The sequence below is a fragment of the Gymnodraco acuticeps genome, unplaced genomic scaffold, assembly GCF_902827175.1.
Source record: "Gymnodraco acuticeps unplaced genomic scaffold, fGymAcu1.1, whole genome shotgun sequence".
Taxonomy (NCBI): Eukaryota; Metazoa; Chordata; class Actinopteri; order Perciformes; family Bathydraconidae; genus Gymnodraco; species Gymnodraco acuticeps.
The window spans coordinates 122,343-147,735 of record NW_022991072.1 but is presented as its reverse complement, the minus strand read 5'-3'; the positions used below and the strand labels follow the sequence as shown (position 1 = coordinate 147,735).

Genomic DNA, 25,393 nt, shown 5'->3' with positions numbered 1-25,393 from the left:
TTTAATGCCTAAAAGATTACATATCAGTCAGCATTTAAAGAGGACAGAGTATTCTTTCTCATTCTTTAGTGTCTCTACTGGGACATGTCTCCTTGCTTTAATGTTCAAAAAGCTCTTTATTGTTCTCATACTGCCTGTGCTGCAGCACCTCCTTTCACCCTCTGTCTGAAACCAGAGCCCAGTCTGCTCTGATTGGTTAGCTGACTGGCTCTTTTGTGATTGGTCAACTGCTTAGAGATGTCCCGCCCCTTAGTTTATCACGTACAATGTGTTGGAATACAAAAGAAGCACAAGCCTTACACAGTGACATCAATATGTTACAGAAGTAAACAAAGGAGTCCAATTGAGGCGTTTCTGGCAGTGTGTGGAAAAAAACAACATATTTGAATAGTTGTAATATTTGTAATATTGTATACAGTTATATACATATACATCTATATATTCTTACCCAAGCCAACACTCACATGTATTCATATAAGAAGCATTTAGAAACTGAAGCACCCACATACTAAGGACACTATGATCAATTCAAACTAAAGCAAAATGCAAATTGGAGGTTAAACTTTCTGAAAAGAGAATCTTGATTCTTCTTTAGACTTTTTCTGACCTGCAACCGCTATATTTTAGATTACAGAGCAATCAGCAATCAAACTACATTAAAGATGTGATCTGTTCAATCAGGGATGTGTGATTATCACCCACCTTCCAATGCTACTGCGGCATCCTTGACCCAATATTCTAAATGCCTATTGCGTGTTGTAGTTCTTTGTAGTGCACTAAGCTTAAAGGTCCCATGTCATGCTTTTCCGGTTATTACCCGTCCCCTTGTGTGTTATGAAGGTTTTTATGCATGTAAACAGTGTGCAGAGTCAAAACCCTCAAAGTACACCATGTAGCGAGTAAAACTCTAACACAGAAAATACCTCCCCAAAACGCCTCGTTGAAGATACGTCATTGTCCATTGTTTACTTCCTTGGTATTGTGACGTAGTAATGGCCAGTAGCCGCGCCCAGAGCTATGACGCGATAGGGTCATGCGGTACCCGGAACCAAATGGACCAATCCGTGGAGCCGTTACGTTCCTTCCACGGAGCCGTTACATTAAGCCCCCGCTGATTGGTCCAAATTGACCAATCCACGGACTTCCTCACACACACACTCAGGCTGCAGCCACACAAGGACAAAAACGGCCGTTTGCGTTACTGTTTAGTGTCATATAGACCATTCGGCCACACGAGGACGACCGCATACGGCACTAAACGACTGAGGAAACGATAACGAGTCCCAAGGTGGATAGAACGGCATACGCAACGCTCTGGGGGGTCAAACAGCTCCGTGTGTGCGCCCTATACGATCATTTTCTGATAATGATTGCGCAATAGCCCCGCCTCTCCCCACCTCTGCTGCTCACCTCCGTGTACCCCGCGCCATTGCTGATGTGTTTCGCCACCAACAACAACAACAATGGCGGATCGCAGAGTTGCTATCGTGCTCCGGACGCTACTGACCATGCTATAGTTCTTTGTGCAACATCTACAGCAGACTTACACATCCGGGGGGGATCTTACTCGCTGCTTTTGTGGATACTGCAGCTTCAGCGATCATTTTCTGATAATGATTGCGCAATAGCCCCGCCTCTCCCCACCTCTGCTGCTCACCCCCGCGTCAAAATAAACTGCACACTGAATTCAGATTATTTATCTTTCTCTCGATATGGACATAAACGCGAGTGAAGTCTAATCTGACAGGACGGAGACACCTCTCAAACTACCTAAACTAGTTATAAATATGTTTATTTTTACTGTCGGCCGGGTCACTCATTACTGGATCAGCTGCTGCATGAAACAGACACTGACGCTGTCCGAAGAGAGGGAGGAAAAAGAGAGGCTCCGTGTATTTTATTATTATATTATATAGAGTCGTTATTCATTTGTTTTAAAGCTCAATAAATAACAAAGAAGACCTTTGACCGGCACTTTTATAATTTTGTCGGAAGGTTTAAACTTTAATACACGTTGACTGGCGAAAAACTCTGCCCGGTTCCCTCGGCCCCCACCGCGGAGAATAAACAGAAGGACAACCATGCTTCTTCGCTGCTTTTGTGGAGGAAGTTACAGCGCCACGTACAGGCTCCTGCATATGTACTGCAGCTTCTCCAGCGGTTGGAGCTAAACGGAGCGGTCTCGTGTGGGCAGACACTATCCGGATAACTATTGCGTGTGAACGGAAGCTTGTTTGCGATTGCGTTTGCGTTAATCCTATGCGTTTAGCCGTTTTCGTCCTCGTGTGGCCGGGGTCTCAGTGCAGGCAGCTCTGCTGATTTCTCCTCCCTGGCTGCAGGCTGATAACAGACAGTTGGGATCGCGGCGAAATTCTCTCTGCAGACCCATTCTCACAGCGTTTATCAACCTTTTTCTTACTCAATATTAAGCCACACTTATTGTTTTTACTTCGGCTGTGACTTTGTGTGCTCAGGTTGAGTTTGGCTGTGTTTCGCTGTATATCGCTAAACAAGGAAACAACACCACCACGGAGCTCAGCGCGATTCACAACGTCCCGACCAATCAGAGCACACTGTGCTCACAGGGAGGGTGGGGCTGGAGCTATTGGAGCTACAACGAGCCGTTAAAGGCAGAGAGTGAAATTCAGTGAATACACGTAGTTTACAGAGATGCTGTTTGAGAAACCAATGTGAGTTTGGAAAATTGCACAATATAAATCTATTCTAGTAGACCTCAACAATGGAATTATGATCAGTGGAAATGGCCATGACATGGGACCTTTAAACTAATCTAAAAGAACACACAAACTCACCAAGATAATTTCACCAATGTGTGTGTCTTAATTTCTTAGAGCTTTATTTCATTCTTTTTCTGGTTAACTCCTGCCTTTTCTTGGTCTGCAAACTATAATGAAACATTTCTGATTGGAATCTAAGAAGCAGCATATATTCTTTATGGAGACATGTTCACTTTGTGGTATCTTTTTATTCTTAAATGACTTGGCATCTGCATTTAAAACTTTAGGAGTAGTCAAACAGAAACTTTTATGTTTTTCAGCCAGATTTGCATCACCAAATGTGCCAGTAACTGCAAATGAACATTGCCTAACTTCGCTCCATGCTGCCAGTTCCATGAGCTCCCCTCCGGATGGCACGTTTTGTGTCACCTGGAGGACTTTCCAGGCACTGGCAACATAGAGGATAGCCAAACACAATTCATTTGGACTCACAAAAACACTGCTTGATAAAAAGCTGGATTGGAAATGGCATTTCTCTTCCAGTGTTGGACAGACAAACTGCTGAGATACAACCATGTTTACAACCTGTTTTTAAAAATGAGCTAATTTCGCAATCTTACCGTCAGATCCAACAAAATGCAAGTCCTATTTGGTTGTCCATCTCTAGCAAATAACTAGCTATCTAGCATTTATTTCTGTACTTTATTTCATGTTTTCTGGTGCATTGTCACTACATTAATTTACAAGGCAAGGCAAGAGTATTTATATAGCACCTTTCAACACAAGGCAATTTAAAAGAAGACAACGGAAACACATTATAAAATGCAAATTGTGAAATTGGTTTCCCTTATTGGCAGAACACAGTAGTTGAGATCAATCGTTTGTTATAACATTTGTTTTAGTTTCACGTGTGTGGTGGAAATTCCACACTTAATCACCTTCTGGTAAGAAAAGAACAAATATTCAAGCTTAATCCAAAGTTGTGTTATTTAATAAAGAGTTATAGCATTTAACAGAATCAATCATATTTCCAGCTGGAAAGGACAGGCCGTGCACTTGTAGAGAGCACCAGGATCTGACCCCCGTTCCACCGAAAAGCAATGTGCAATAAATGTCATTTATACAGATGAGACACAGGAAGGAAGACAATCCACATTATAGTCCCAAGAAGGGTGGGGGGCAGACAGAAGGGGAAGCACAGTGTGTTAATTACAACCCTAACATCCAGATGATAATTGCCTCAGGGCGACACCCTTCTGTCTGAGAACATTTTGTAGAAAACTATATGTATAAATTCCCAGCACAATGTGTACTGGGAATCAAAGTCAGAAAGGGAAAATCAAAAACACTGTCAGCTGCCTATGTTTGTCTTTCACACAAGTTGTTACACAGTGTGTGTGTGTGTTTCCTATTGTGAGCTCATCACTGCCAGGTTATATCTCCTGCCGCGAGACAAGATGGACATCACCATGGGAACAGACTTGCACTAATTAACGCAGCCTGACTTTGAGATGATGAACTCTATACCTGCTTGCCTGAGGGAGTAAAAAAGTAGAAGACGATGAAGCTCGCTCATTCATAATGGCCTCAGAGACAGAGGGAGAGACAGAGGGAGAGGAGTCACTTGCTTGAAGAACTTGACCAGACATAAATTATGGACAGAAGGAAGAGGCAGAGGGGGGTTATTATGGGAGTAGAGATGACCTTGGAGGGAGGAAGAACTTATGGAGATGAGAGGAAGGTGAGGTGCAGGTAGAATGGAGAATCAGAGGATGTGAGAATCTATTGAAAAAGACAATAGGAGAGGTGTGTTGAGTGAAAGCGATAAAAAAGATGAACTTTGCTAATCACAGCTTAGGATGGAATTAAACAGATGAGAAGAGCTATCTAAATGTCTCCATTTGGCAAGGAAAGATCACAAAAAAGATGGAAGCCATGCAAAAGTTGAGGACTAGACGAGTAAAATAAAAAGGGAAGTAATTGACGGAGACTAAGAGGAAGTGCTGACTCAGGCTTCACCAGGGTGTCATGACTTCAAGAAGCAAAAGCAGGAAGGAACCATATCATCAAGAGTTTAGAAAGAACAAGATAAGAGAGACGGACAGATTTTTTAAGAAGTTTAAGTGAACAAATCTGACGTGCAAATAGAGTTATTGGTGAAGTGGTAAGCGTAATAAATCCATGCTTAACTCTCCTGGGTCAGGGCAACCTCAGGAAGGAGAGAAAGAAATGCCTCAGTTGTATTTCAAATGTAAGAGGAGAGAGGAGTTAGAACTTTGTAAAAATAAATTATTATTATTTTTCATATCTGTTATTATATTGTGTTCAATCGAGCCAATCACACAATACAGGTCTTGAAAGTTAGCTTTTGTTAGCACGTAGCATTCTGAACCCCAGTGTATTTTCATTGTTTACTACTTTTGCTTATGGGCCACTACATTTTAGAAGCCAATGTTGTACTTTTTACATTTATCTGAGAGCTTTAGATACTTAATTAGTAACTTTTTACTTACTTTATATTCAAATGTAGCTAATGTAAAATATAGATCAACAAGTAAGTTAACATATTGACTTACATGTGATTATATGTTAACATATCCAGCGGCTTAAAACAAAGTTATTCAAATTAGCTCCACCTTTTATAGCTATGCTGAACACATGAATGCCTCAATAACCATAAACCAATTATTAAATGTACAAGATTCTGAAATGGCCCATTGCTCTGAATAAGTACTTTAACTTTTGGTTCTTAAGTGGCAATACTTGTGAATATTTTGAATGTCAGCCTTTACTTGTAACAAAGTATATTTAAAATGTATGATTGCTTCTCTTACATATAAAACTTGAGTGCTTAATCCACCACTGCCAACGTTTGTTTCAACCCTCTAATCATTTCTCTGGTGCATGGTGGTTCTCTGACAGCACCTAATCTCTGGGTTTGGCTCTATTGAAACTGTGGTAATCGTCCTGGCTTTAGAAGCAGGGCTGTCTGGGTCACTCTGCCACAAAGAACCAAGTGACCGCTAAGTGCCACCGCTACCCACTGAAGCTGTCATAGAAGTGTGGACCACTTAACTTAACTTCAGGGGTCCACACAAAGTTAAAGGAACACTTTTATACATTTTGAAACCCAAGCTCTCGATAAGAAAGCAACCACATCAAATGCAATGCAAATAACTACAAGAGAAACAACGTCATGTCAATAATATGTTTTTCACTTTTTTGAGTGTTTTACGTAAGACAACAGAACAATGTGACCTTAGAAAAGATATTTAGGATCAAAAATGTTTTATTAATAGGAAAACCTGCTTTTCATTAGCATATGTAGCATATACTCCAACAATGAAACACATACTACAGTTTAAAAAATCCGAAAACATTTTTTAGCTGACAGAAAATGCTCCGTGTTAGTATATATACAGTTAAGCTCACACACTGTTGTTATGAACATATACTGTAGGGTCACCTACTGAATTAAAAGAAGAACAAATGAACCAAAGAAAAGCCTTTGAAAAACATAAAGCAGATTCGACCCAGTCAAAGCATTTTTTGTACTAGTTTTACTCAATGTCGTGAGACTCGTAATATATTATCCTTAGTTTTAAGATGTATTGTAACATTGTAATCCTGCTAGTAATCCCCTTTTTTTAATGTAACAGTTGTGTCTTCTTTTTATGTAAGGGAATACAGTTATTTTTTTCTTGTATCCTTATTACGTAATCCCTTTACATGTTATTCCCCAAAGCTGACCATGTGGATATTTTTATTTTTCAACCCTTTTTGCATTATTGCAGTTCTTCTTCAAGTCTCTCCGTCTCGCACACAGACAGGAACAAACCTCTTTGACTTACACATAATATCCTACTTACTACCTGCTGTTCACTTACAAGCCGCAGAGATTATCTACCTAAAGTCCATCCTTGCACAGGTGCTATCATCTTCCTACCTTTATCGGATTACGAGAAGCAATTCACTTCCACTGTGAGCCGAATGTACTCAGCAGGCAGGTGAATAACTTAAATGTAGTGACAGACTGACAGATGGATTATAATACAAAGGGAGAACATATACTGTCAAAATACTGAAATGTAGACTGACAGCTCATTTTCTGAGTGTCTGTAATAATAATAATAATAATATATTTTATTTATAAGCGCCCTTTTCATTTGCGTAAACAAAACTCAAAGTGCTACAAAATTAAAAAGGGTGAAACAAAACAATAAAAATAATAAAAAAAACAATTTAAAAACAATTAAAACAACATAATAAAAGCTGTGACATTCATGCTGGCATGGCATAATGTGGGGGATTTAAAAATCTAGTTAAAGGCTATTCTAAAAAGATGCGTTTTTTAGGCCTTTTTTGAACGCCTCCACAGTCTGTGGTGTCCTCAGCTGGTTTGGGAGGGCCACAGTCTCGGAGCAGCGGAGCAGAAGGCTCGGTCTCCCATGGTCTTCAGTTTTGTCCTTGGTGGGATGAGGAGGTTTGCCTTTACTGAACGTAGGTTCCTCGTGGAGGTTTGTGGGGTGAACAATTCCTTGATGTAGGAGGAAGCATTTCCATATCTGCACTGATGAGTGAAGAGGGTGATTTTGTAGTCCTGAGTGAGACCGGGAGCCAGTGCAGTGATTTGAGGATGGGTGTGATGTGTTCGTACTTCCGCACTCTCATCAGGATCCTAGCAGCTGTGTTTTGGATGTATTGCAGCTTCTGGATGTTCTTGCTAGGAATCCCAATGAGAAGTGCGTTACAGTAGTCCAGCCTGGAGGAGACAAAGGCGTGGACAAGCTTTTCAGCATCTGGCAGACTGAGTGTGGGGCGGAGTTTCGCAATATTTCTAAGGTGGTAGAAAGAGGTCTTGCATATTTGCTTGATGTGGGCCTCAAAGGTCAGGTGAGGATCCATTTTAACTCCCAGATTGGTAACCGTTGGTGAGAGTGGAATGTTCTGACCGGAGAAGGTGATGCTGGTGATGGCGGATGAACGGACCTGATGTGGAGTGCCAATAAGAATGGCTTCAGTCTTGGAGCTGTTTAGCTGGAGAAAGTTGTGCTTCATCCACACCTTTATCTCCTCCAGGCATGTGGTTATTGTGGATGATGGCAGAGGTGCAGAGGGGGTTGGGTTTGTTCTGATGTAGAACTGTGTGTCATCAGCATAGCAATGGAAAGATATTCCATGCCGGCTGATGACACGACCAAGGGGGGATATGTATATGGTGAAAAGGGTGGGGCCGAGGACTGATCCTTGGGGGACACCGCAAGTCACAGAGTGAGTTCTTGATTTAGCCGCTCCCAAGGTGACGTGCTCAGTCCTCCCGGTGAGATAGGAGGTGAACCAGTTTAAGGCAGAGTCAGAGAGTCCAATTGTAGTGTGAAGACGGTGGAGTAGGATGTCATGGTCGACGGTATCAAATGCTGCAGTTAGATCCAGGAGGATGAGGAGAGATGGAGATCCGGTGTCAGCTAGGGTTGGGAACCGAAACTCGGTTCCAGATGAGAACCGATAAGAAAATGCCGGGTACCGGGTACCCGTACAAAATACACCTTTTCGGTTCTGCTTAACGGTTCCTAAACGCGGTAGACCCTGTATTCCAGCGGGTCCGTCTGTACCGCGGCGACCCGGTGGAATACAGGGCGGACCTGGAGAATCACAGAACGGCCGGTCGTCAGCGGGCCGTTGACGGCCGGCTCGGTACGCTGATGGCCGGCACCGCCCTTAATTTTTTTAAACGGCATCATGTAAGTTGCGCTGACAGGCGACAGAGGTCCACAGTTGCCCCGCAGCGAGGCTCCCCCGCCCTCCCGTAGACAGTTCACGAGCTCAGTCACTTCATAACACCAAAGATGGGTCGCGGTAAACGCTCTGAAGTGAGGCTCCACTACACTAAAAAATAAAAAGACAATTGGGCACAGTGTTAATAGCTTGCCACAGGCATAGCTCAGTTAAAATAAAGCACAGCTATTGTGCAATACATTTGTATTGCATGTATATTTTTTATTTGTAACAATTTCAGTTAAAGCTGAAAAGAATAAATATATTTTTGTTATCTAAACGTTTGACCTCTTTCTTTTACAATTTTGGAATCGAAACGGGGAATCGATAAGAACCGGAATTGATAAGCAGAACCGGAATCGGAATCGGAATCGATAAATTTCAAACGATACCCATCCCTAGTGTCAGCTGTCATCAGCAGGTCATTGGTCACCCTGACTAAGGCAGTTTCTGTACTGTGGCCCTGGCGAAAACCAGACTGGAATTTTTCAAAGAGTTTATTCAGTGTTAGATGTTCCTGGATCTGAATGGCAACTACTTTCTCCAGTACCTAGGATAGGAATGGCAGGTTGGAGATGGGTCTGTAATTGGCTAGGACTTCAGGGTCTAAAGTGGGTATAGTTGGTATTCCTACATATAGTGTTTTCTATTACCTTCCTTATCTTCTCAGTGTTATATATTACCTTGTGCCACTGTGACGGGCTAATTTCTGCAAGGGGATCATTTGCTGAGTAGAATTGTAGATAGGAAAGCAGAATACAAAGAAGGAGATACAAAAGCAATCAAAGAGAAAGCCAACATGATTACAGAACACAGGCAGACATGTATCCACACACGCACTATCACACAAAACAAATACAATCTAGCATCAGAGTTGAATTAAGTTTGAGGAAATGAGAGACGGGAACAATCATTTGTCATTGTATATCCCAGGACACCGCTAAATATGAAATATGTGCAGCTTTTTTGACACAAAATATATATATTTTCTCATGATGTGTTATTAATGGAGATTAGATTCAAACAGATACAATGTGAGTCTCTCAGCTGTCGAGACAGGGAAATACAAGCTAATCTTCTGACAGACAGCATTGAGGCTTACATACAAACACAAACCTGCAAGACAAAGGGAAGGGTAACAAAGCAGCCAATAGTGATGGACAAATATTAAACAGTAGATACTTACTGTATGGTACATTGACTCAGAAAGCTGCTTTGTGTGTGTGTTATCATCGTGAGAACCAATCCAAGCCAGAGAGTTTGAGTATATATATTTGGCCCTGGGCTGGACTATTAATCACATTTTATTTTCAATAGCCAATTTGCCTTTTAATGATAGTGAGAACAAGGTAACAGAGATACAAAGTGAAGTGTGCATCATTACGTTTCTTTCTGTTTTGTGGTTGAAATCACGCGCCCCCCTTTTGCTCTACAGCAGTGCAATGATTGCTCTGCTAGCAGGTGAAGGACAACTCGGCATACGCTGGCACATCTTTAAGGAAATGTTTTACTTTTGGCCCTCTGTGCCAAATAAAGGCTCACGGTAACGCCTATAGGAACCCTGTGCTATGGAGTGCATTATGACAATGCTGAGTGTCCTCACAACGATTTTAATCCCCAGGAAGTGAGCCCGGCATCAAAGCAAGTGTTTGTAGTGGTCAGTATGTCATTTGGTCCGAAAAATACTTTTGTCCATTGACTTACATTGGTTCCTTTTGTATCTACATTAAGTAGACCCTCCAGAAAAAAGCGGGCAAAAATCCTTGATTATGCGATTAAACATGCGGGGTTTTTATGTGATTTTATGCGGTGAAATTGCAGGAAGTTGCGAAATATGCGGAAAGTTGAGAAATATGCTAAATATTTTTTTTTAAATTATGGCCTGTCTTATTTATTCTCTCACACACAACCTGCCACTAACGTTAAACCCCTTTACTATTCAATTACACACTCAATGTATTTATTGTAAAAGCAATTGGGCTATTTTAATCTCACTCTCACACACACACACACACACACACACCACACACACACACACACACACACACACACACACACACACACACACACACACACACACACACACACACACACACACACACACACACACACACACACCACACACTCATCATGTATACATCACTTCAGGGGACATTACATTGACTTACATGCATTTCCTGGAGACTTATCCTAACCGTAACCAACACATGCCTAACCCTGACCCTAATCCTAAACCTAACCAAGTCTTCACCCTAAAATTAATGATTCCCCTCATGGGGACCTCCAATTTGTCTCCATAAGGGAGGTGAGTCCCCACACGTGACTGTGTAAACAGATTTAGGTCCCCACAAGTATAGTAATGCTAGACCACACACACACACACACACACACACACACACACACACACACACACACACACACACACACACACACACACACACACACACACACACACACACACACACACACACTTCTCCGCCTCATTCTGTTTTTATTTACTCGTTCGTTATCTGACCAGCTTCAATCTTGTAGGCTTCTCATCTCGTTTCTTGTAGCCCTCGAAAGGGTTTTGGAGGTCGATGCCTCGGTGAACGTGGGTTGTTTGGCTTTCTAGCAGCAGCAGAAAACATTTTCGAATGTTTGAATGAATCAAAGTGGGTCGTCACCGTCGATTTTCTCTTATGCTCCAACACAGTTGCACGGGGTGCAGAATAGTTTCCCCCCACTTTCGTGCAAGACATCGGGGTACTGCTTTGCCCGGTCTTTAGCAGCAATGTTCGTCGGTAAATGAGATGGATTAGATTTTTTCATCTTGGTGTTTTCTCTCTTGTGTGAGCTCCACACGTTCACTCTACGGTGTTGTTTACCTTCTGTGATGCGCGAGCTGATGACGTCGCATCATCATCATCATCACTTCACTTCAAGACGAGTTAACTTTTTTTTCTCAACTTTGTGTGGAAAAATGCGGGGATTATGCGCCCTTTTAAAAATCTGCGCCATTTAGCTGATTATGCGTTAAATTATGCGATCGCATAATCGTGTTTTTCTGGAGGGTCTAATTAAGGCCATTTTTGGCTTTGTGTGCCACTGAGCAACTTCCTTTGAAATGAACAGATCCCTGCCTCCAGTTCTGTATCCAGGTCTCTTCAGAAATCCATGAAAAATGTATAGCGTTATTTTTTTTTCTTTGTGTATGTGCGCGCCAATGGGTTTTCATGAGCCAATAAGAACCATGATATGCTGTAAGTTAAAACTCGTATATTTCTGATGCTTCCACTCCTAAACTAACATAACTTTAACGTGATGCCACTATACATACTATACTGTTTGTCCTGTAGCATTACTCCAAACTCCTTAAGACTGACACTAGTGTAATGTCCTCATCACTACTGTGCAATCTCTTTCTTTCACCCCTTTTCTCATCTGCCAAGTTTGGTAATGTAACTCCTCGTTTTGTTTATTTCTCCTCTCCCTGACTTTTATTCCCTCTAAATTGTATTTCCATCTCCCGTTCAGGCTGTTTTTGTCTCTTTCGATCAACCTAATAGTGGCCTTCTCCCTCATCGCTTGTGTTTACCCTCCCCTTTTTGCCTAAGACTGCAGAGAATGCAGATCCTGACTCAGATGAAGGCTCCATAAATGCTTTTCTGCAATTACTGGTGATTGCCATATAAAGCTTTCTGCTGTTGCGTACGTGCATTATTTTTGCATTACCAAAATGTGTAGTTTCTCTGTTAATATCCCCTCTTTTTCCCTCTAAAATGTCCTCTTTGTTTTGGCCCTCTATCCATTGGATTCTTTTGAAGCATGTATTGTTTATTTAGCCTTTTCCAATATCTACTCTTTTTTATTTGCTCTGACAAAGCTTAGTGATAACGAAGTGCTGATTTCAGAGGAAGGGTTGGAGAGACGGGGAGAAGCAGAACTCTGGAAATACAAAGAATGGACAGGAGAAAATGGTTCCTTTTTGAGGCTAGGATGTGAAGAGATTGAAGGGAATGAAGAGGCAAACCAAACTTTGAGCAGCAGAGAAGAGGAAGCAGACACAGCTGCTGTGGAAGGAGGGAGGGAGGGTTGGCCAGAGGGACAGACACACCATCAGTGAAAACTGGCTCAGAGGAAACTGCAAACAGACTGTACAAAAAGAGTCAATTTATATGATAGAAAATTCAGAAAAGTGCAAAAATAGTCAATAAGGTCCAAAGTTAACCAGCTGCTCAGTTTCAGTTTCCTCCTCCACTTAACACAACTGTGAGACTGACGCTTGTGTGGGATGAGTTCAGAAGTCATTATTATTCTCTTTATCTCCTTCTTTCACTTTCTGTTAGTGACCGTTGTTCTCACACAGCTGGCAGTCTGTTGGCAAGAACTGACACACACACACACACACACACACACACACAAATGTTTTATATATGCTGCTTTGTCGTCTTAGTATTGCCACGTCAAAAACATTTAGTCTCCATTATGAATGTTCCTTAGTGATTTAAAGTGAACAAGGCATGGTTACGGGCTTGTACTGTATAACATCCTTCTGGTTCTTCCTCTGTGTGGTTGTTCTGCTTCAATCTGCCTTTTTTCCGTTTAGCTTCTCACTGCTTTTTCCACCCTTTTTGCTTAGTCGCTCCTTGTGTCTCTGCGTCTCTGTCAGATATTCAGTTTGATGCTTTCCCGCAGACCCTCGTACTCTGAGTTAGTAAGATTCAGAGGGGTGACTGATGACAATCAATCCTTCTTCTTATTTTCCTGTATAACTAATACAATTGCACTAGAATTTAACTGATTCTTCTTCCTTGAGTTTCTTATTTCTGCCAGTCAACTTTAGTTCGTTTTAAATTCTCATGGGCTCCATTGCATGGCATCTTCCATTCGTTGGAATATATCCTGTTACGTTATTGAAGCAAAAGATGAGTTTCCCCTTGCAGATCTAGAGGAACGCTGTGAGAGTTTCGGGTTTCTTGTGATATTCTATTGTTGATCCCCAAAGGGAGTGCATGCTGCTCTGCAGGGAGGCTACAGAGCAGCGCCTGTGGCAGAGAAGGAAACAGTTTGTTGCTCAGGGACACCTGGGTCTGTGATGCCAATTTGTATTTGGCTGTTGCACTGAGAAACCCGGGGAGTTAAACCTAGTCTAAAATGCTTGCAATTCCAAACACAGACACATGCACACTTCGCTTCAACTAGAAGAAACCAATGTGCACTTTGCTCACGTAGCCTAACCCCCCAATAAACACAAAATGTTTCACTGTTATCTCCCTAAGGTGAAGGACCCATTGAAACAATCCCTGTAATTTGTTTATTGGAAGGAGAGATTTGAAATGTCTAGTAATTCGAACTAGTCAATTGTAATAAGAAATCTGATTGGTACATTTAACAACGCTATTTGATTGGCCCATCGAAACAGGCCCTCTGATTAGTGAATTAAAGCAAGCCCACTGATTGACCCATTGCATTGGAACAACACTTCTGATTGGTCCTTTTAAACAAGCCCTGTGATTTTCTTATTAAAACAAGCCCTCTGAAACAAGCCTGTTGATTGGTCTGTAGAAACATGTAATTTGATTAGTCCATTGACTCACAATAGAGACAGTATCCCCATCAGTTACATAAAGGATACGTGTGTGCCAGTAAAGGTATAATGTAGACTTTAAGGAAAAAAATACAGTTTTTAAATTAAAGAAATTATTATTTTTCGTCTAAAATAGTTGGTATTTCTGTGAAAAGCTAGACAAGGAAATGTTTTGTTCAAAATAACATCCCATGGGAATACAAGTTGTAACAAAAGCTGACAAAGGTGACAGTGAAGTTGGCAGTTATAACCAGAATGACCACATTTCCCAGAGAGAAACATCATTTATTTTACGCCCATTCAGGGATAAGTAAAAGAAAAAGTCTGACAATGTGGATATGGATAAAAGCTTCAGATGTATTCACACAATGTGTTTAACTGTTGTTGTTTATCTAAGAACAGACATTTGTTTTCATGACTGAACACAGTATTACATTTGAGTTAATGGAGAATATTTTTTTCTGCAGTGCAGCATCTTGCTTTGAATTTCTGAATGAGTTATATGAGGTGTAGGTGTGTTGCCTGGGCGACAGGTGAACCATTTATTGCTCAAGGTCATTGCAATAGAAAATGAATGAATGTATATACTGTTATGTGACCCTTCTCACACCTATGTGTATGACTCACAGCGAAGTGACAGTCAGAGTACATTCACACATTCAAACGCCACACTGTATTTTACATTACTTGCATACAGTATAGAACACAAAAAATATAGCTGCGATTAAATATAACACAAGTAAATCAAAAAGTAGTACATGCTTATGTCATTTTAGTAAGTTTTGGATTCAATGGTAAAATTCCACAATCTCTTATTCCACATAATACTCAACCAACATTTTCTGTGCTGGATGGACAAAACCCAAATGGAAATGTATGAGCGAGTAGACTTGTCCTTGTGTCTTAAAATAAAAACAATATAACTAATGAGGGGTTGCCACTTCCTGTTTACCCAACATATTAGCAAGATGCCGCCAGCTGCTGTCATGCGGTTTGGATTTCCAGTAATTGCTGCTGATTTTAAAAGCTTGCTGTCGTTATCCCCCTTACTAAGACATCGTGAACTAAAGGTACAAACACCATGAGATTGAATTATCATTTTCTACTCACTGCTTTCAGAGCAAACATTCTTCTTTTGTGCTGCATACTTTAGAGTACCTGCCAGCAAAGCTCTGCTGCAAACAGCTGCTGCATCTCTAAGTAGCTCTAATGAGGCGTGATTGGTGCAAAGGGAAGAATTGGAAGATAGTCAGAGAAGAAGAGTGGCAAGGAAAACATGACATGCTCATGACTGGGTGAGGACAACCCTCATTTTTTAACAGACTAATCAAGTTGTTCAAATAAACCAGTCAACCAAGGCAGGACTTTGTTCTTGGGCCAAGTATAATCTCTCATGAATTTGATAATAACTACTTTTTTCTCTCCTTTTTTTGGCCATGTTGGTTTAATTTATAACATTGATAAAGCTCGGGGCAACAGACCAAAGCAAATTAAGATGGGTTGATATAACAAGGGGATAAAGGGAATTAGTTAAGGATTTTAGACAAGGGAAAATAAGACAATAAGTCTGTAGATATAGAAGTAGGATAAAAGTGCAGACATTACGAAAGAGATGAAGATGGTACAACATGTGAAAGATTAAGAAGTTTTGGTGGTTGTAGTTTTCAGTTTTTGTCCTGTGGCTACCTATTTGTCTTTATTGTGTTTTTCCATCAAAAATTAGGGAAAAGGAGGAAAGAAATATTGATTTGAAGACAAGATGTAGCAAAAGGTACAACAATTTAAAAGAAGGGTTGGTGTTAGTGATATGTGAATAACCTGCAATTACGAATCTGCCACTACATTTTTTTTTGCACTATTCAATCACTGTACATATTAATTATTTGACCGTCTATGTTTCTTGTAGTTATTTAATACTACTATTGTTACTGCACTGTTAGTGTACAATTTTATTAGTATGCTGCTGTCTTTATTGTATATTTGTAACTCTGGCACAACAGTTTCCTTCCGGATAAATACAGTCCTTTTATTCTACATGTTATAGTTGTACTTTGAATTGTGTCCTGTGTACTGTACTGTAAAGCACTTTGTACATCCGTGTTGAGAAGGGTGCTATATAAATACAGTTTTACTTACTTACTTACCTATCTTATCTTATCTTATCTAATGGCAATGCAAAGAAGGTGAGGGAAGCAAGTTTTGTTATGTGTTCATAAACGGATGCTATGTTGTTAATCTGGCATTGTTAGATATATTTTTGGTGTTCCAGAAGTTGTAAAATATCACTATGCTGTTGCTGGGCGGACACAATGTTGCTCTTGTGTGCGTGGCAGGGCATTGCTGTGCTTGGTATGGTTGCCAGAGCAACTGGTTGCTAGGGTTTCACAAGGTCTGTATTGTCTTTGGTATGGTTGCTATGGTGAATCTGGGTGGTTTGGAGGTCATGTTCAGGTGTTTGCTGAGGCATACTGTATGAGTTAGTTTGATGAATGGGGTTGGTAGAGAGAACAGCATGCTGCTAAGGTATGTTGTATTTGTTGTGGTTTCTAGAGTCAAGACATTCATTACACCATTGACTTGCCCACTGCCTACCATAAACTGTTTTAAAGAAGTTTTTGGACTACAGTTTTCCTTGTTTTTTGCAATGAAAAGTGACACATTAGTACATTTCAACTTAAGGCTGAACAGGGTCAATGTAGGTGATCAAAATATTACATCTATCCCTCTTGAACTGAAAAAAAGAGTCTAAAAGCGTTCAAGTTTTGCAACTTCTTTCGGCTTTCATCACAAGGGCACCACGCCCTAAAGCACATTTAGCTTTATGGTCCATGGTCTGTTTCACTGAACACGAAGTTCTATTCTAGAAAGGTTGAAACTAGAGATTGAGACCATAAACTCTTTAGAAAAATGTTTAGTGTATAAGAAGTAGGGACATTTTGTCATAGTCTTTTCACAAAAACAATGCAAGTTTAAGGCACTTCTGCATTGCCTTCGCTCTCAGACGTGAATGGCATGCTTAGTGCCTATTATACTGGAAACACACTAACAATAATATATAACAGTAGTGTCTGTAGCCTAGCAAGCACGTACACATCAAATAACGTAATGTTCAAATCAAAGCAATTTAAAATGTAAGGTATTTTATAACTTTTCGGTATTCAGGCAGCGTCCATAAGTATACGTGTGTGTGTGTGTGTGTGTGTGTGTGTACACCGCTTCCTTTGATAAATTGGCCTCATTCATAACAATGAGAGATTGTGACTTCTTCTTTTGTCTCGCTATCGATTCAGTCTTCCCCATTCATCTTTCTTACTCTCTCAATAAACCTCATTGTCAGTCCTGCTTATTCTCTCTCTTATTTCCTTTGTTTTCTTTCTACCCTCTCAACGAATTTTCTATCTGTCATATCATATTATACCTCCTAAAAATATTTCTACTTATTTTGTTTATCTCTCAAACACTTTTCCTTTTTGTGTACACATTTTCCTCCTGTTATTTTCTGTGCTTCTTTCTCTGTCTTTGTGACTCTCTCCTTTGCCAGTCTGTGTTTTCATCCTCTAAGTCGATTTGCAATCTTCATCATCTTCAAACAGGGAACTTTAGTTATCCGTAGCCTCATCCCACCGTATCACAGACTTATACACACAGGTGGAATCTCCATAATGCGCTCTGTAATTGCATTTCCTTTATGCTACGCCACATTCAGCAGTCTGATTTGATTGTATTGCTCCATAAAAGATAGAAGGCGTGTAAGACGGAGAGAGGAGGATAAGAGATTTACATTCAGCCTTATTGGCGGTAAGAAAGTGAAACCTTGGAGGACACATTAACTTATCCATGCATGTGAATATTCAATCACTCCGGTCTATAGCAAACACGCAGGGACAATACAATTCCACCTATTTCATCTACTAAACAACCCACCTGAGGTAAGCTTTATAAGTATACATGTATGTAATTAGTTTATTTAATCCTTTCTGAATTCAAAAGCTGCTATTACCCATATTTATATAATAAAACACAACATATTATTGAACTTAAAAACAAAATGTATTTATCGTCTGAATATGGCAAAAATAAATAAATATAGATTTCAGAAGATATTCTGAAAGCCAAGACTTTGTTTGTTTAGAATCAACCAAAAGTAAACCCCAAATGACCATCACATGAATCGATGAGTATCTCAGAATGCACCGTTGCAACATCGACTGATTTCGATAGAGCGGGTCACAGATTTCACAATATCACATTCAACAAAATGTTGACCCTCTCTCCAATTGTTGCAGGAAGTGCCGGTACTCCAGTGGTTTTCAACGAGAACGGAGACGCTCCAGGAAGATACGACATATTCCAGTACCAGCCCACCAACAGGTCTACTGCAGAGTACAGAGTCATCGGCTCCTGGACCAATAAACTACACCTCAAAGTGAGTCTTACACACACGTATACACACATATTCAAAAGGTCAAGAAAACACACAAAATGGTGTCATCAGCTTGCTGTAATTTGAACCTTCTTTTATATCTACAATGTTCTTCTGTGTAACGAAAGAATCCAAGATATATATTGGTTTATTGACACTAATGCTTTTGGCTGGATTTGTTTGAAACATTGCATTTGTTTGGATGCAACATTAAGCTGAAATCAAGTGTAGATATTTACTTCTCTTTAGAATGCTGTGTGTTGTTCAGGGCAGTGGGCGCATTAGCACTGTCAATCCTTTTGGGGCACCACTCTGCACCGTTCACACACTTGCCGAAAAACATTCAGAGTTGTCCAAAGCTAAGCTCTTCACTGGCAGCTTTAGAATGAACCCCACAATCATTTAAATGTTTTTCTTTTTGGGGACCTGATTTGTTTGGTTCCCAAAGCTTCAGAGGTCCCCGTGATGTGAGTGTGTAAACATATTGATGTCCCCAAAATGTGATAAATACCAACACACAAAACACACACACATATTATCTGTGAGTGTCTGCCTACACTTCAGCGTACACCTGAACTTCGTGTACATCCACACTGAACAATTAAATTCAGTGGACAAGAAGGCTGGAATCCCATTGTCTTTGTATTAGTTTCTTACTCACTGAAACACACACACACACACACACACACACACACACACACACACACACACACACACACACACACACACACACACACACACACACACACACTCGCACACCAACACCTTGAGCACACCGGTGTGCTTGATGTTTGAAATCCACCATGGACTTCATTAGAAAGGCCAGAGGACAGATGAGAAGACTAATAGTCACAAAATGCTTTCTGCCTGATGGACGGCCTGGCTGACTGAGAGAGAGAAAGAGACGGCAGCAACACAAAGGACACACACATAGTTAAGACACACATGACTGGGCTCTTTGACAGATGACAAATTAACAGATGTATTTGATTTGTTTAACAGTCCATTCGGGTTTGAAGGCACAGCAGCAGATGTAGTGACGGCAGCAGGTGAAAGTTTTCACCATCAACACATTGTTTGAACGCTTATCAGGAGAAAGAGTACGGCGGCCGACAGGTGCAAACACATTAAATCGGCCCAAAACATTTCCATGAAAAACTTGTTACATTTAAAAAACTATGCAAATGAAGAAACGTCTTATTTTTGTCAGTATATTTCAAATGACTAGGTTAGCTATGTTAGCTAGCTAGTTTCCAGCAAATCTACAATCATTTTGTGGTCCCAGATGTGTGCATCACTTTTTGGGCGGTGGTGGCGAAGTCTATAGGGACTTGGCAACTGGAAGGTCACCAGTACAAGTCCCGGAAAGACCAAGTGCTACCGAGGTGTCCCTGAGCAAGGCACCGTTCCCTACACTGCTCCCCGGGTGCCGTACATAATGGCAGCCCACTGCTCCTAACACTAGGATGGGTCAAACGCAGAGGAACCGTTTTGTTACATAGTACCTGTACTACGTCATGACAATAAGTTGAATCTTCTTCTTAATGTCCCCATTTCCGTTGTGCAGCGTTTTTTATGTGCAGTCTTTCGTTTATGATTTTAGTAAGAGCTTCGCATGTATCGCCAAGTTGGTGAATGTATTCTAAATCTGTGGTCAAGTTGGTGAAGGTGTTTCTTCATTGGTATGAGCTTCGACACATTTGTGTTTTTAAAATATGCATCGTTTTTGAAAGTGCAGCGCATTTTTCCTAATGGAAATGTTTTGGGGAGTGTTGACGCGTTTGCACCAGTTGGCCATCGAAAAAGAGGGAACACATCTCTGTGCAACAGGACAAACCTCAAAGTATCATTGCAAATGTTTTGTTGGACAAGCAGTACTTTGAAACAGTTATGGCGATGGTTATAATATAAGCAGACGCTTAATTAATAGGATGAAGGTTCACAACCTGGTATGTGTTGTTTTGGCTGGCGGATAATTGATGGTTATTGTTGCAAATTAAAGTGTATGTGTTTCTGCACTAACTTTGCAGGCTATGAATAAATAATGAGTAAAAACACTGAATAAACATCATCAAACAGTACCTAATAAAAAAAGTTTCAAAATAAGTAAGACAATTTACTCTCCTGCACACAAACAGTATGCCTGTTTCTGATCATTTAAATATTTTACCCTGACAGATATATTTGCAGCACTGAGTTATGAACCACCAGTAACCCAATATTGTTGTTTAAGTGTTGCAAGAGTTTCTATATGCGTTTCAATGATCAAATCAGGCCCATTTTCTCTGTCCCTGATGAGTTTTTCCTCCTAACTAGTTTTTGTTGCACTGGTACTTTGTGTGCCTGTTTAAAACAGTAACGCTCCATTTTTACTAATCACCCTCGGCGATGGAGGAGCCTCCGGAACTGGGTATAACTACAAACTATCGCACACATAACAAAGAAATTAAACGCACATGTACCAGACATACGGGAAGCGAGGGGTTCTTGGTAATCGTCATGCTGACACTGACGATTGTTTGTGCTTGTGTCATACAAGCACAAACAAACAAAATGCACACATGGAGGAACATGTGCCCACACACACAGACACAAATACAGATGGCCTGTGTGTGCCAGATCTGATTATGATCTGCTTGCTGGCTTCCAGACTCGCTGATGTTAGTTTCGTGGCCGGCAGCGTTCAGGAAAGCGAGCAGAGGATCTGCGTGTGCTAATTGCTCTCTAAGTTGCCCTGAAGACACACAGTCTGCAGGTACAGAGAATGATAAAGGACTGTTAACACAAAGTAATGCCAGCTTCAGCACATGGGAGCCAGTCTTTGTCGCATAAAATCCCACAAAATGGAGGGAAGTTATGTTTTGCTACACGAATACACCAATAACGTCTGGTTTGTACTGATGCACTTAAGACAAAACACAACACAAATATCATACTTTGTCTAATGTTCTCATCTCCTCTGCTCTACTTGCTTGTTCTGGAGAGACTGCTGAAAGCCACACTGACGGTGTATTACTCTTTTTATCAGACGGGTGGTGTAGTGATGACGTATTTGTGTGGGCCAACCCGGAAGTTAGCATCCCAGTTACCCTTGTGGATTTACTCTGGGCTCAGCAGGTGAAACACTAAAGACGGGCTTCCACATGTGGCAGACCAGGTGTTGGTGCTGCCGGATTTGGCACCCCCCCTATAACTTTGTCCAGGGTGGTCGTACGCCCACCAAAATCACACTGGTGTTTGCTCCGCCCCACACTCACTCTGTCTGACGCCGAAAAGCTGGTCCACGCCTTTGTCTCCTCCAGGCTGGACTACTTTAATGCACTCCTCATCGGGATCCCCAACAAAAGCATCCAGAAGCTCCAATACATTCAGAACAGCGCTGCTAGGATCCTGATGAGGGTGCGCAAATATGATCACATCACCCCCATCCTTAAAGCACTACACTGGCTACCCGTGGAACTGAGGATCGAATTCAAGGTCTCCGTCCTCACCCACCAGTGTGTCCATGGAACTGCCCCTCCCTACCTCAAGGAACTCCTCACCCCCCATACCTCCTTGCGGACCACCCGCTCCAGCAACTCCAACTTCCTCAAACCCCCCAGGACTAAGCTCCGTACTATGGGAGACCGGGCCTTCTGCTCGGCTGCTCCCAGTCTGTGGAATGCTCTCCCCGACCAAATGAGAGCACCACAGTTTTTATAACAATAGTGTACATCCATCCCAGGACAAATGCCACCTCTGCCTCCAGCACTATCTTTGATTTGGTGCAAAAACTGAAGTCAATTTCACCTGACGCACCAAACTTTATACTTGGGGATTTTAACCATGTGACCCTTAAAAAGACACTCACTAACTGTTATCAATATGTCTCCTGTCCAACCAGGCGGGATAAAACATTAGACCTGTGTTATGGGTCAGTAAAGGAAGCCTATAAGTCAGTCCCATTACCCCCACTGGGCTCTGCTGATCATAACTGTGTGCATTTACTGCCCATATACAAAACAGTTTTGAAGCGAGAGAAAACATTGACAAAGGACATAAATGTCTGGACAGAAGAATCTATAGCCTGTTTGCAGGAATGTTATGACTGCACTGATTGGGATATGTTCAAAGAGTCTTGTGGTGCCGACTTGGAGGAAGTTGTTGATGTAACATGCTCATATACAGCCTTTTGTAAAGACATGATTATTCCGTGTAAGCAAGTTAAAATATACCCTAATAACAAACCATGGGTGACCAAGGCGGTTAAGTCCAGCATTCAGAAAAAGAAACAAGCTTTTAAACAGGGAAGTGCCTCTGATCTGCATGATGCTAATAGGGAACTTAAAATAGAAATTCTGAAAGCTAAACAGAATTTTAAATCTGAACTACAAAACAAAATGGCTGCAAACAACCTTGGCTCAGGCTGGAGTAGCATGAAAACCATAACAGGCCCCCGGGAAACAAAGAATAGCTGCCATGTGACTCTGGATGGCTTTAATTCAGATGTTGAGTTTGGAAATGCCCTAAATCACTTTTTTTCTCGATTTGACACATTTGATTTCAGTAATAATATATCTGAACTGAAGCTTAAACTTGAAGACAATAAGCATGTTAACATAGATCAGAGGGAAGTGGAAAAGGCCTTTCGTTTAGTACAAATAAATAAGAGTCATGGACCTGACAACATCTGCGGTCGTTTACTTAAACTTTGCGCAAAAGAACTTAGCCCTGTGTTCCACTACATTTTTAATATGTCTTTACAGACACAGCATGTGCCAAAGGTTTGGAAGGATGCTGTGGTAGTCCCTGTCCCCAAATCCAGAGGCCCAAAAACTCTTAACGATTTTAGACCAGTTGCACTGACATCAATTCTAATGAAGACATTGGAAAAACTAGTCAGAGCAGAAATGTTAAGGAAGACTGAGCATCCACTCGATCCCATGCAGTTTGCTTACAGGCCACACAGAGGAGTGGAGGATGCCACGGTCACCTTATCTGACTTACTTTTTAAACACTTGGAGGGAATTGGATCTCATGCTAGACTTTTATTTGTTGATTTTTCCTCTGCTTTTAACACAATTCAACCTCATATTCTAATTGGGAGACTTTTAGAACAATTTGAAATAAGCAATAATCTTATGGGCTGGATTCTTGATTTTTTAACCAATAGGACACAAAGAGTGAGGGTGAATGGGACCTTATCTGATCAAGTCAGCTCCTCCACTGGCTCCCCATAAGGATGTGTCCTTTCACCACTATTATTTATACTTTACACTAATATGTGTCAAAGTAGGTGGGAAAATAGGACTATTTTAAAGTATGCAGATGACTCTGTAATTGTTAGTAGGCTCCAGGACAATGAGACCAGCCACGGCCCTGTCATTGACGACTTTGTCAGGTGGTGTGAGGAGTCCTATCTACAACTGAACATAAGCAAAACCAAGGACATGATCATTGATTTTAGAAGACATCCCCACATACATGAAGTCTTAACAATCCAGAATCAGATAGTAGAATTTGTGCAATCATACAAATATCTCGGGACAATTATTGACTCAAAATTGAGCTCTGATCCAAACTGTGAAGCTGTGTGCAAAAGGGGGCACCAGCGTTTGTACTGTCTTAGGAAATTGTCCTATTTTAACATTGACAAAACCATGATGATCATGTTTTATCGAGTCAATTCTGTCTTTTTCGCTAATGTCATGGTTTGGTAACCTGACTTTAAAGAGCAGAAACTCTCTGAGTCAGATCATAAAGTGGTCCAGCAGACTGATTGGTGAGCCACAGCTAAACCTTGAGACCCTGTACCTCAGGCAGTTACAGCGGTTATCCAGCTCCATATTAGACGATGACTCTCACCCTTTCTATTTATTTATTTAATTGTGAATTTTGAATGTCCATGTTTGTACTAGTGTTTTCCTTCTTAAAATGTTTTTTTTTAAAAATATATTTTGAGATTTGGTTGAGCAGGGTATACTTGTACTTGTACTTTTACTAGTCCTTTATTAGAGATGTGTCTGTTGTTTGTGTTTATTTTTAGTGTCAGGATGGAACCCTTGTCTTTTTCTCTGCAAACAGAATCTACCTACGGGTACAAATAAATAACCTGAACCTGAACCTGAACCACAGACCGTGGAGGCTTTTAAAAAGGCCTCAAAACCCATCTCTTCAAAAGAGCCTTTGCCTTTTTATCACCCTTTTATTTTTTTTATTGCTTTTTATTAATTCTACCGTGTTGTGTAATGTTTATTTATACTGTTCATGCTCACTACTTGTAGCACTTCGGGATTTGAAATCAAATATGAAGTGCTTTATAAATGGAACCCATTATTATTAGGGATGCACGATAATTATCGGTCCGATATTAGGAATTATGACGTCATCCCGATAAACCCGATACCAGTATTAATAGCCCCGATAATATACAATATATTTTTTGGGTAAAACAAAAGAAAAAAATACTGCGGTGTGGGTGGATTGGGATGAGGGGCGCTTGTTTTTCACTCGGCTCCTCCCGTTTTGCCAGTACTGTGGTATTAGTGGTTTAGGAAGAGGGGAGTTCTTCACAAATCCAGCGCTCCCTAACTCATGCCTGGCTGTGACGTAAATGGTGTGCGGCCGTGAAGCCAGGACAGTAAACAAACATGTCGTCGGTGGTATGGGCGTTGGAGCTATGTGCAACTCAAGGCATATGCTCGAACCGGAGCTGCCTGGACGCTGCAATCATGTTGCGCACTATCCGTGCTGAGTGTGCTGACTTTTCGTACAATGTCCCACTGTCTGGCTTCCTGCATAAAGTCAAGTGCTCGGCGCAGTTGTGGCGAAATGTCGCTCCTCTGTTTTCATTTTAAACAGCTCCATATATCCGTTAGCGCAGCTAGCTAGCACCAGATGCTAACAACA

The 25,393-nt window shown here is 41.0% G+C and overlaps 1 protein-coding gene across 1 annotated transcript in view; it reads left to right on the top strand.

Annotated features, from left to right (window-relative positions):
- The window catches only part of grm8a (glutamate receptor, metabotropic 8a), a 314,346-nt gene that overhangs the window by 253,161 nt on the left and 35,792 nt on the right, over positions 1–25,393 (top strand). Inside the window, 1 exon segment of the mRNA XM_034236777.1 lies at positions 18,369–18,508. Within this exon segment, the coding sequence (XP_034092668.1) occupies positions 18,369–18,508 (140 nt within the window).